We start from the raw sequence: 12,183 nt of genomic DNA, 5'->3' as shown, positions 1-12,183 counted from the left end.
GTCTCCTTAGTCAACCCCAGGATATAATGGGTACAGCATCCTCTTGGGATATTTTTCTTTGAGATTTGTTTCACAAGGTCAATGAATTGATTGTACTTCTCTGGATGTGGGGGTATTCTCCCTACATCTTTGACCAGTTGTTCTCAGAAGTTTATCCAGTTAGCTTTCTTAAAATTTAATCGTCTACAAAAAGGGACCTCTTGTGGTCTCACTACGGTGTTAACCACACACCCAATAGGTCTATGTTGAGTACGAGGAATCGGGACGTCAACAAATCTCATACATTGTGCTGCCATTTTCTTGCTCACAAAGATGTTATGCGGGTTATATCCCCTCTTCCATCTACCGCTATTGAAGGATGCGGGCAGTTTCGGGTCATTTATAAGTTGAAAATCATTAGCATCTGCCCATGCTTCAAGTTGTGCCCCGTCTTCATTAGTCTGGGTATATCCCCATTCTTCACTATGACAATTGAAATCACCCATAATAAAATTTATCTGATCATACATAAAATTATCAGGTTCATTAAAAACAAAGGTAGCTTCTGGTGGCTTATGTATCGAAGTAACTGAGAATTTGGGAGTTCGAATAGTAAGGACTTCTATGTTATTCCTTTCTGTCAAAGCCCTTGATACTGAGGTATAGCAGAATACCACAAATACACAAGAGGAAATCACACTTTGTTTCACAATTAAATACTGCATTTTCCCTGCTCTAAAATAGTTTGTGGAAAATGCTGATTAGACACAGAAGTGCAGCTGGAGGGTCACAACTTCATCTAAAGAAACCATTGGGAAAGACAAGTGAATGAAAAAGGCCTTGTTTAGAAAAGCCCTTAAACCCATTGGCCCCCATCCATAGGTCCTCCCCCCATACCCCAAAGACATGAATTTAGCACTGTCTTCTCTGACAAGCAATGTCCACGTGTATGGAGCAAGCAAGGTTGGACAGGGTTGCCTGAATTCCATTGTCCCTCTTCTCTCTGCCTCCCCTCTCTTCCCAATAAGTGATCATCAAAGAAGACAAGGTCAACCTGCTTTGGCAGTCACTTGTCTGGAAGAAGTTGCCAGCGCATATCAGAAAGGAAGAACTTTTCACAGCCTCTTTACATTTTATTTAGCAATTGATTTATTCGTCTTTATATTCCTCCCCATCCCAAGGGCTCAATTGAACTATAGATACTAACTGATGGACTTCCTGTAAGGCTGTAAGATATCACATCTTTGTCTTCATCAGTAGCAGTTACATTAGCCTGGGGCACAACAGTTGTGTTCACTTTTGTATCCTGGGGGGGGGGGGAGAACACACATTTTAGTTTTTTGTATGTGTCACATGTAATTCACACAAGATAGATATAGATATCACAACCGATGCAACTCACAATATTCAAATCAATCCAGAAAAAAAGAGCTACAAATTCCATGTATATTTCAGGGCCAAATTAGATGTGATATTAATTGTGAATGCAATTAATGTGCACATTTTTTGCTATGTAAATAACAGCCCCAGATGAGGCCTAAACAGCCTCCAGACTATGGGGTAAGTGGGTGGCTAGAAGTTCAAGTCTTTCTTTTCAAGCCACTGTCCCAACAAAAATTGCCTTGCCTCTGTTAGCACCAATAGGAGCTGTTCAGCCTTCCCTGTGGCTCCCATTTATGTAATAAAAGAATCAGTCCGTCATGTAAACAAGGTCTTATGCTAAATCCTTTTACACATGCACATTTTTATTTTAAAAAATTATACTGTCCCTCCTCCAAAGTGCTCAGAGTTGCATATGTTCTCTTCCTCTCTCACACACATATTACCCTCAGAACAATCCTGTGAGGTAGGTTAGGCTGAAAGTCAGTGACTGGTTCAAATTCACCTCATTAACTTCATGGCTAGATGGGGACTTGAACCCAGGTCTCCCTTGTCTTAGTCTCTAACCAGTACACCACATCAGCTTCTTCATACATCACAGTTATTGGATGGATCTACAGCAATTTCTCATAGGTAGATAGGAATCTGAGAAGTGTTTAAAAATAAAGTGCTTGGCTACAGCATACCAAGCGGAGCTATGAAGAAATCACATCAGACTTTGAAGCTTTGGGAAGGAAACTCAAGAACTTTGGCACCCAGATAGTTTTCTCATCCATCCTTCCAGTAGTTAGAAGAGGGATAGAAAGGGAACGAAAAATACTCCGGGTGAATGACTGGCTACGAAGGTGAAGCCGACGAAACAGATTTGGATTCTGGGACCACGGGCTATACTTCCTGGAAGATGGACTGTTGGCAAGGGATGGGTTGCACCTCACAAAGGCTGGGAAGAATGTGTTTGGCCACAGCATGAAGAACTTTATCAGGAGGGCTTTAAACTGAATCCTAAAGGGAAGGGAGACGTAAAATTGGGGGTAACAATGGACGAAGGCTCATGCACTGCAACGGAGAGAAAAGCTCTAGTAGTGCCCAATAGTAGTCTTCACAATCATGTAGGAAGAAAGCCAGAGGATGAGCTTGGTAGCCCCATTGAGCCCCATCAAGAGCATCTGGATTAAAATAAATGGAGTAAATAATAAAAGGAATATGGTGGTCAGAGTCTACTACTGGCCACCCAATCAAGGAGAAGATGAGGATGAAACTTTTGAAAAGCAAATAGCCAATGTTTCAAGGAAGAATGATGTGTGGGGGGGACTTCAATTTCTCCAATATTTGTTGGGAGACAAATTCTGCAAAACATGGCCCCTCCAGGAAATTCCTGACTTGTGTGGCAGATAACTTCCTCTTACAGAAAGTAGAGGAAGGAACTAGAGGATTGGCTATCCTTGACTTGAGCCTAACCAACAGAGATTGGTTAGTGGATAAAGTATTTATCCTACTTAATGGATAAAGTAGCAGTTACAGGAACTCTGGGGGAAAGCGACCATGTTATATGTGAGTTCTTGGTTCTAAAGGAAGCAAAAGCTGAGTGTAGCCAAACGTATACCCTGGATTTTAGGAAAGCTGATTTTAATAAACTCAGAACAATGATCAGTAAGGTCCCATGGCAAGCGACTCTAACGAGAAAAGGAGTCCAAGATGCGTGGGAGTTTTTAAAAAAGGAAATTCTCAAGGCACAATTACAAACAATTCCAACAAGAAAAAAGGTGGAAGACAACAGAAGAAGCCAATGTGGCTTCACAAAAAGCTTAGAAGTGACCTGAAAACAAAAAAGGACACATATAGGAAGTGGAAGGAAGGCCAAGCAACAAAGGAGGAGTACAGGCAGGTAGCACAGAATTGCAGGGATGGCATCAGGAAGCTGAGAATGAGCTGAGGTTAGGGAGGGATGCTAAAAGCAACAAAAACACTTTCTTCAGCTACGTGCGTAGTAAAAGACAGAGGAAAGAAATGGTGGTTCAGCTACTAAATAAGGAAGGCAAAATGATAACAGATGACAAAGAAAAGGCAGAAGTCCTCGATTCCTACTTTGGCTCAGTTTTCTCCCAAAAGAGGGTCTATGACCCCCGTGGCAAAGGCAAAGTACAGGCTGAAGGAGCAGGACTGCAGCTTGAGATCGATAGGCATATGGTCAAGGAACACCTAATTACTTTGAATGAGTTCAAATCTCCAGGGCCAGATGAACTGCACCCCAGAGAAATAAAGGAACTGGCAGAAGAACTCTCAGAACCACTGTCCATTATCTTTGAGAAATCATGGAGAACGGGTGAAGTGCCAGATGACTGGAGGAGAGCTAATGTTGTCCCTGTCTTCAAAAAGGGTAAAAAAGAGGAACCTGGGAACTACAGACCAGTCAGTCTGACATCAATCTTGGGGAAAATTCTGGAGCAGATTATAAAGCAATCCATCTGTAAGCACCTTGAAAACAATGCAGTGATTACTCGAAGCCAACATGGATTTGTCAGGAACAAATCCTGCCAGACGAATCTGATCTCATTTTTTGATCAAGTAACCTCCCTTGTGGATTGTGGGAATGCTGTGGACATAATATACCTCGACTTCAGCAAAGCTTTTGACAAAGTGCCCCATGATATCCTGATGAACAAACTAGCTCAAAGTGGGCTAGATGAAACAACGGTCAGGTGGATCCACAGTTGGCTACAGAATCGGACTCAAAGAGTGCTTATCAATGGGACCATCTCAAACTGGGGAAAGGTAAGGAGTGGGGTACCGCAGGGCTCAGTCCTGGGCCCAGTGCTCTTCAACATTTTTTATTAATGACTTGGAGGAGGAGGTGCAGGGAATGCTGATCAAATTTGCAGATGACACAAAATACTCCAGTTCCAAAATACTTTGGAAGACAGAAACAAAATTCAGAGTTATCTTGATAGACTGGAGCGCGGGGCAGAAAACAACAGAATGACACTGAATAGGGAGACATGCCAAGTTCTGCACCTAGGAAAAAGGAAAAAGAGGCTGCCCTCCAGAAGTGCTAAATCACCATCGTGCAAGCGGTGGGGGCCTCTTGTGGAGCGGAATTGGCAGGGCACAAAAGAATCGGCGTGGGCATAAGCACCCCATGGATACCGACCTTAATAGTAAAATTTCTATAGAAGGAATTTTCTATAGGTGAAATTCACCAGCGTAACAGACACCTTTGTCGGCGTGGATTCCTCCTTCCCTTCTGCAGTCCCCCAGCCCTGTGCAGCTGTGCGCTGCAGAGCTGGAGGACCCTCCAGAGGCGATTTGTGGGGCACGTGGGGGCGCAAGTGGGAGGAGAGGGAGGGAAAAGTCCCTTTGCATGAGCAGAAGCCCACTCATGTGACATTGGATATTGCTCTATATGTATCTGTTAAGTAAAGGAATTAAAGCAGATGTCTTGCAAGTTGCAGAGACAAGGTTGTTACCACCAAAGGAGTTAAGCTATTATACATGCAACATATGGAGATAAAAGTTCTTTCCTGTCTTAACAATGCAATTCTGTGCATGTTGACTCTGAAGTAAACCTCATTGGGCAGATTCACACTGTGGCTTAAGTGTCCTGGTGCGTATGTGCAGTCATGTCGAATATACAGTGCTTGGTTGCGACTTGTCGCATCATGCAAACCCAGGCAGCAGGGGCTGAGTGAGGGTTAAACAACCCTCACATAACCGATGGTCTGCTGTTAGGTTACACAGGGGTTGTTTAACCCTCTCACAACCCCCACTGCTGGAGTTTGCACAACCCAACAAGCTGCGGCCAGGTGTTGAATAGGCAAATTCCACCCACCACGCACCAGCTTGCGGTGCAGCCCACCATGTCTTAAATAAATCATGGTGGGCTGTTCAAACATGCAAACCGGTCCAATGAGATTTACTTCAGATTCAACATGTACAAAATTGCATTGTTAGTACTGTAAGGAACTTGTATTACCACATGTTGCCATGTAAAATAGCCTCCCTCCTTAAGCCATGGCAGGCTGTTTTGATCATGCAAAATGGTGGGGCTTACTCCCAGGTTGATTTGTATAGGACTGCAGCCTAAAAGGGGCTCAAGATATTATCCCTATAGAAGTATTGTTTAATAAAAGTAGACAGGCATATTAAAATAAATGGCGATACTTAAAGAACCTGATTGAAAGAACAACAGGTGCCCCAGTGATATGAATGAACTTCAGGGGTTATTGAAGATTTGAGGTGTCTTGAATATCTGTTATGTTCTATAACTGATGAAGATATGAGCATAGAACTGTATTTGGCATCTTGTATAGATCTTTTCTGATGATTGTGTTGATTTGCATTCAACATGATTGTATTTATTATTTATTTATGTATCTACAGCATTTATACAGACTGCCCAAGAACATTGTTCTCTGGGCAGTTCACAACATAAAAAATAAAATATAATAGTAAAATACCATATCATGCAAAAAAACTGCAGCATAAAAATTTCCAGGAAAGAGAGCAATATTGTATCTATGCTGAAGTGGCTAACAAAGTGGACATAAATGCATGGGAAGTTTTCATGAATTTTGGGGATGGGGGTAGTTTTTATTCTGTAATAAATCTATACATTTTTTAGTATATGATTTTGTCTAACCTCTCTTTGGTATTTGCATGTTGTTGTTTTGGAGTTAAGTAAGATTTCTTCTTGGTTGTGTTACCCATTCATTTACATACTTAATGCACATACTTCATTATTGCTCATACAAGTTTTTCTTCCTCCCAAGATTATGATTCCATCAGAATTGCAATTATGACCCATTACCTGTTGTTATAGTGGCATATGAATAAAATTGCTCACCTCACTAACACTGATGGTGATGTTAGTTTTACTAAACATGGGAGGGTTGTCATTCACATTCTCAATTGTCACTGTCACGCCCAGACTATTTACCTGGTGATGAATAAAGCAGAATATGTTTAGCAGTTGGTTGACTGGTCAGACCTTGAAAATCAAGAACACTATAGAATTCCATTAAGCTGGTGATGTTAGAAATTCCGTGCTTAGACAAGGAATGTGTGGCAATTCCACTTGGCAATAAATATGAGCTGAGATTGAAAGTGATGGTAACCTAACAATGCAACATTTGTCACAAAGACCTGATTCACACATAATGACAACCCAGAAAATGGGTTGTTGTCTTACCCAGAGTTTACCCATGATTTGTCTGCTAAATGTTTGCTCAAAGCACAGGTTATTTTTTTCAATTCCTGGGTTGGTTGATTCCCTCTTCCTTTGCCCACTCCCTCCCTTTATCCCAAATGCCTTTATGGCTCTGTAACACTGGCACATAGAGTGGTCGGGTTCTTTACCACTCTTGCCCCTTGCCTCTTTAGACTGGCGAAACAACCCATGAACAGCCCATGGTTCTGGGTTTGCACATACCCACAACCCAGAGTTAAAACAACCCATAGTTCAGAAACCATGGGTTCTCTTCCTGGGTTGTTCATGGTTAATAACCGATAGTTAACCAATCATTCCACGTTTGCATATAGCAACAAGCCAGGATTCAACAACCCATACTCAACTGATACTCTGGGCTGTTGTTAGACATGAATCAGGCCATAATTTGCCCTGGCACGCAGCATTTTTCTTGAAGAAATAGCTGGTGGGTGGAGGGGGAGCCAAATCGGTACCATAGGGTGGGGGGCACGCGTTAATCCTTTGTTTTCACTCACTGTGATCTGGATCAGAACTCCACCCCCTATGCGCCTGATATTTGCAATGGGAGAGAAAAGATCCCATTGGCACCAATTCTATCAGTTGGTGTCACATCTAGTTTGGCCCTAAATATGTACAGTGTCTGTAAACAAGGTTTAATTTAGTGAGTGTTCCATCAACAAATGTTGCCTGCCAAATGAATCACACATAACCAAAAGGTAGAAAGTGGGGAGGGCAGTAAAATGGAGACATCTGCTTCCCTCCCCACTCTTCTGTGTGGTAACTTCTCTGTTATTAATTGCAGAGTGTAGCATACAAACAACCTTGTCAAACCATTCCAACAAGAGGAAGATCAACTGTACTTACTCCCACACACATAGGGCGAATAGAGTGAAAATGTAAGCTAAGTTAGGATGAAAAGGCCTGAACTTCAATTTTCACTTCTCATTCAAAACCTTGGAGGCTGTGATTTCATGACAATGGGCACTGCTAGCACTTTTCACTTGCTGCTATCAAATAAATTATCAACCTGCCTATCAGCCTTCTCTCAATGGGGACTACAGTGACCTGCTTCGCACATAGTGGTGGCAAATTGTGGGTTAATTAACCCATGATTTGTTGTAGCGCATGCTGCTGTCTCTTTAAGTATGCAACCTCCCATTGGCCCAATTGGACTCCCAATGTCTAAACCAGGGCACTATGGGTTAATCATGGGTTAAACAACCCAAAGTAACCTACAATTAGTAGTTAGGTTAGTATCAGGCACACGCTGCAGCAAATCGTGGGTTAATTAACCCAGCAATTTTTTAATTAACCCATTATTTGCTGCTGTTACATGTGAACGGGGCCAGTGAGTTGTTAGTGAGAGGACTTTGCAAATGTGGATGCATTACTTTTCAAAGCTGTCTCATTTTCCTTCTGTTTGTTTGTTTGTTTATAAATTCCGGACCACTCCCAACCTGGCTCCGTTTTTCTCAACAGGCAGGGACCAGGTGAGATCAAATATGGGAAACCCCTCAGAAGCAGGGTGAGGCCATAGCTTAGATGTAGAGCACTTGGTTGCCTGCAGAAGGTTCCAGGTTCAATCCCCAGCATCTCCAGGTAGGGTGGGGAAAGAATCCTGCCTGAAAGGCTGGACAGCCACTGCCGGACAGTGTCGACAATACTGGGCCAGATGGAACAATTTTCTAACATGGTCAGTATGGACCACGGAAAATCCAAAGCCATACCCTTGAAGCATAAACAGCATTGCTGCAGTAGCTGTATGAGCATTTTCAGTGACATCTTTAGATACCTATCTTATACTTCCCATGATGAGTAACGTGTACCCATGCCAGTGCCCAGAGTACAAACACAAGAGGACTTATCAGAGGAAAGGGCAAATTCACAGCAGTTTTGACATGACATAGGGGGTTACAGCACAAAAGCATTGATCTAGAGAAGCACTATCAACCCTCACAATGTCCCTGCAAAGAGGTTTCTTGCATTATGCCTCTGCAACATCTAACTCTAATATGAAGGAATACAATTTGAAATATTACTCACGTTCATATCCCCACTGGAGCATGTTAGTTGTACAAATAGCACTGTTAAATTCTGCATTAAAAAAATAAAATATTATAATTTAAAGCATGCATTTGTAGTGAAACTGTATTGCTTACATACAAGCTGATTCACAATTATTTGGGCTCCAGGAACAAGTGCATAAGCCTTCATTCCTGAACAAAGTGACTTTAACTTGTCTCTGAATGGCAAAAGAGGATGAGCAATGGTGGGTGTCTTAGAATGTTCCACACAAGAGGATGTACCACTTTTAAGGCCCTGCTTCTTGCTGTTGGTGATGCTATGATATGGGAGTTGCCTCCCAGAGCAGGGTCTCTCCTGCAGCTTGTAATGGTGAAGCCAAGTTGTCACATGGGGCCTGCGGAGGCGTGACTTCCTCAAGTGTACTCCAAATCCCTTCTTTGAACATTCAACTTCCTTTTTAAAAAATGAACCTTGGCAGCTTGTTTACTTGTGGAGATATAAGAAAGTATGTCAGTCTATTTTTTACCTAATTTACCCAGGTAAGCCTGCACACTGCTTTGCCAGAGTTTTGGCTAATGAGTGCAAAAGCACTGGGATAACAGACAAGCACAAGGCACTAATATTCAATTTTTATTTTATTAATATTCATGGTTATTGAAAAACCTTACCATGTTTGGCTACTTGTATTTAGCTTCTGGCTGTGCTGTACTGATGCACCCCCCCCCCACCCCCACACACAGTTTAGGCCCCAAAATCATGACATTTCTGGATAGGGGCCTGACTGGATACCATTATGTCATTGATCCCCACTCATACGTATGTATCTTTTTTCCAATCAGTTACCTCATAATCCACTGAATATTTCAGGATAAGTTGCAAGTCCTTTATCTCAAACCACTGAAAATCCGTTCCTGAGGCGTGGTCAATTGTTACTGTAATACCGGCGGCAGCTGTAATGTTGGTAACCACAAGCCCTGGCGTATTGTTCTCCTGTATATTTAAAATGTCCTTGTCTACCGAACAGGCTAGTGAAACAAAAGAAAATATCTTGTATCAATGAGATCACAAACCTACAGAACAGAAACCATTAGTTCTGTTATCATGAATTCAGCTAGAGCTTTGTCCACCATCTTGACTGTCTTGAAAATGCTTTATTGGACGTTTTATGCAACATCGCAATGGACAGGTGTGAGACAATCTACCTAATAATCTTTTCATCCAAGTCGATATCTAGGTAATAGATATGTAATCGCTCAGCCTGTTCAGTGTTACAAGATGGTTAGCTTTGCAAACATCTCTGTGGAGTCCACTATCTTATAATTTGGGACAAATCCAAGATCATAACAAATGTAGGAACTGAATTCCTCAATCCGAGCATGATGTAAAATTATTCTTATTCATACATTTAATTCTAAATTAATTATTTAAATTTGTTAATCAAATTATTTAAAAAAGCTTGGTTTCTTTTGAATTTGCCTCTTTTTTGGCCTATGTTCCTGAAAATGTTTAGATACTCTTGATCTGACCATGCAAAGAATAAAAATACTTATTTTCTTGGAAAATTAGAAAGGTTATATAGATTCTACCCCTGACAAAGAACTATGCTTGAAATACAGAGGACGCAAGCAGCACTTCTGTGCACACTTACCTGGGAGTAAATCCACTGCACATGATGGGACTTAACCCCCGAGAAAGCATGTACAGGCTTGCACTGCACACGGAGAGTACCTATGGCTTCTATTCTTCTGTTGGTATACCTTAACATGAACAATTATTCTTCTTTCATTGCTTTTAAAATCAAACTCATATCAAAGGCTTTGCTCATACCCAAAGAACGTACTTACTTTCACCCACTGCCTGAAGATGAGTTGCTGGTACGAAGAGGAAGAGGATGCAGATACAGAGGTGACTGAGGAAAGCCATCAGGCTGTGGGAAAATACATCCAAAAATTAGAGAAAGCAGAACCATCCACTTTTCTTCTTTTATTGTCACAAGGGATCTTCATTTCACAGTTCCATGAGGAAATAATGTTACAAACGACACTGAGCAGACACAGTAGTTTAACCTTTGCATCCTAGTTTATTGATTCACTTATTTATGACTTATTCACCATCACCATTTGCTGAATGCGATAAGCAGTTCATCCTGCCTTGGAGGTTGGATTATTCCGACTACGCAGTGCATCCTGTGCATGTCTACTCAGTTGTACAAGCCACTGAGTTCAAAGAGACTTACTCCCTGGTAAATGTGTTTAGGGTTTCAGCCTTAGAGATCACATGCGAATCGCCAGAACCAAATGGGAATGGATGTTGCTGAACAGAACAGGGGGAGCGGTTTCCTTATCCCTGCCCTCTGTGCATGAAATATTTGAATGGGCTAAAGGACTTCTAAAACATAATGAGAAGCTTGAACACCAGGAAGTGGGGCGCCGTTTAGAGTCAGGCCCCACACACAGGGCGTAATACCCAGGCTCAGCCTGGGAACTTAACAAGTGATAAGGAAAATGAACATCACTCTGGGCATGCACAGAGTACTTTTGCCTCACCACCAGTGTTGTAGTAGTAAATTTTGAAGTGCGGGCATTTATCGTGACAGTCCCAGTAGCCACTCCCCCAGAGAGAGTCCCAAAATTCAGGCAGCTGTACTGATCCCTATCAGCACACCACTTTTGACAGTTGTCATCTGCAACAGGAGCAGGTCTTTCGTAAAATGTAATTGCCCATTCAAGAGCAAGCCACCCCAAAATACGTTGCATTACAAATATCCTGTTACTACTGTTAGGACAATTCATTTTTCCCCAGCCACTGAGAGGACTGTAGCTCAGCTCCGAGAGAACAGGGAATTCTGAGGTGGGTGGCAGGTGATGTCAGAGCCCCTGCTGATCAAAAAGTGCCTCCACTACACCCCTGTGAGCCCTGGCTCCATTACATCACTGCTCATGACTGAGGAAATCCAACCACTCTGGGGTTTAAGGCGAGACCCTTCCAGCAAGAGGGAATGACTGCAAGGACGGTCTCCCCATTCTCTCTCTCTCTCTGACACACACACACACACACACACACACACGTGTGTGCACCTGCCCATACACACACACTTATATGTTATGTAATTCGTGTATCCCAGCTTTCATTAGATAGTGAGCTTCTCTTCAGACTATTTTACTCTAATTGTCCTGCAAACTTATCTATGATGTACTAAGGCTTATAATTGAATGATCTTGTTGTACTGTTATGTTGTTGCAGAACCCAGAGTCAGAGAGACCACGGAGTGAAGGAAAAAGAGATTCTTTATTTAACGCGCGAGCTTAAGGCTGGAATCATTTCCAAAGAGCCAGAAGCCCCGATTTACATTAGCACATTGGTTTTATAGACATTGTGACACATATGAAACGGCTCCTCCTCCCCCTCCCGCATGGGGTTGCAATCCTCAACATTTCTTCTCTTAGCACTATTGTTTATAATACAAGAACTGGGTTATAGGGTAGCCATGATAAGGAGAGAACAGAAGAGAACAGCAGAGAACAAGATATACAACTGTATGACCTTTGACAAGATAAGGAATTCCTGTGTCTCGTCAGCTTACAACAATATATTCA

At 42.1% G+C, this 12,183-nt stretch overlaps 1 protein-coding gene across 4 annotated transcripts in view; it reads right to left on the bottom strand.

Moving 5' to 3' along the window:
* Positions 1-10,873, bottom strand: part of CDHR5 (cadherin related family member 5) — a 53,748-nt gene extending 42,875 nt beyond the window's left edge. For 2 of the 4 annotated variants that reach the window (XM_084828630.1, XM_084828637.1), the window contains exons 1-5: positions 10,432-10,632; positions 9,431-9,612; positions 8,606-8,656; positions 6,200-6,292; positions 1,187-1,285 (exon numbers count right to left, since the gene is read on the bottom strand). In XM_084828630.1, coding sequence (XP_084684756.1) covers positions 1,187-1,285; positions 6,200-6,292; positions 8,606-8,656; positions 9,431-9,612; positions 10,432-10,510 — 504 coding nt within the window. In that variant the 5' untranslated portion in view covers positions 10,511-10,632. Of the gene's footprint in view, positions 1-1,186; positions 1,286-6,199; positions 6,293-8,605; positions 8,657-9,430; positions 9,613-10,431 lie in introns of all 4 variants that reach the window. The other 2 variants (XM_084828610.1, XM_084828620.1) reach the window with 2 other exon arrangements.
* Positions 10,874-12,183: the final 1,310 nt, after the last annotated feature.

The sequence above is a fragment of the Heloderma suspectum genome, chromosome 1, assembly GCF_057233095.1.
Source record: "Heloderma suspectum isolate Gila_16-S chromosome 1, 16-S_ref, whole genome shotgun sequence".
In the NCBI taxonomy this organism is placed as follows: Eukaryota; Metazoa; Chordata; class Lepidosauria; order Squamata; family Helodermatidae; genus Heloderma; species Heloderma suspectum.
The sequence above is the reverse complement of the archived record's forward strand: the minus strand, read 5'-3'. Positions and strand labels throughout refer to the sequence as shown.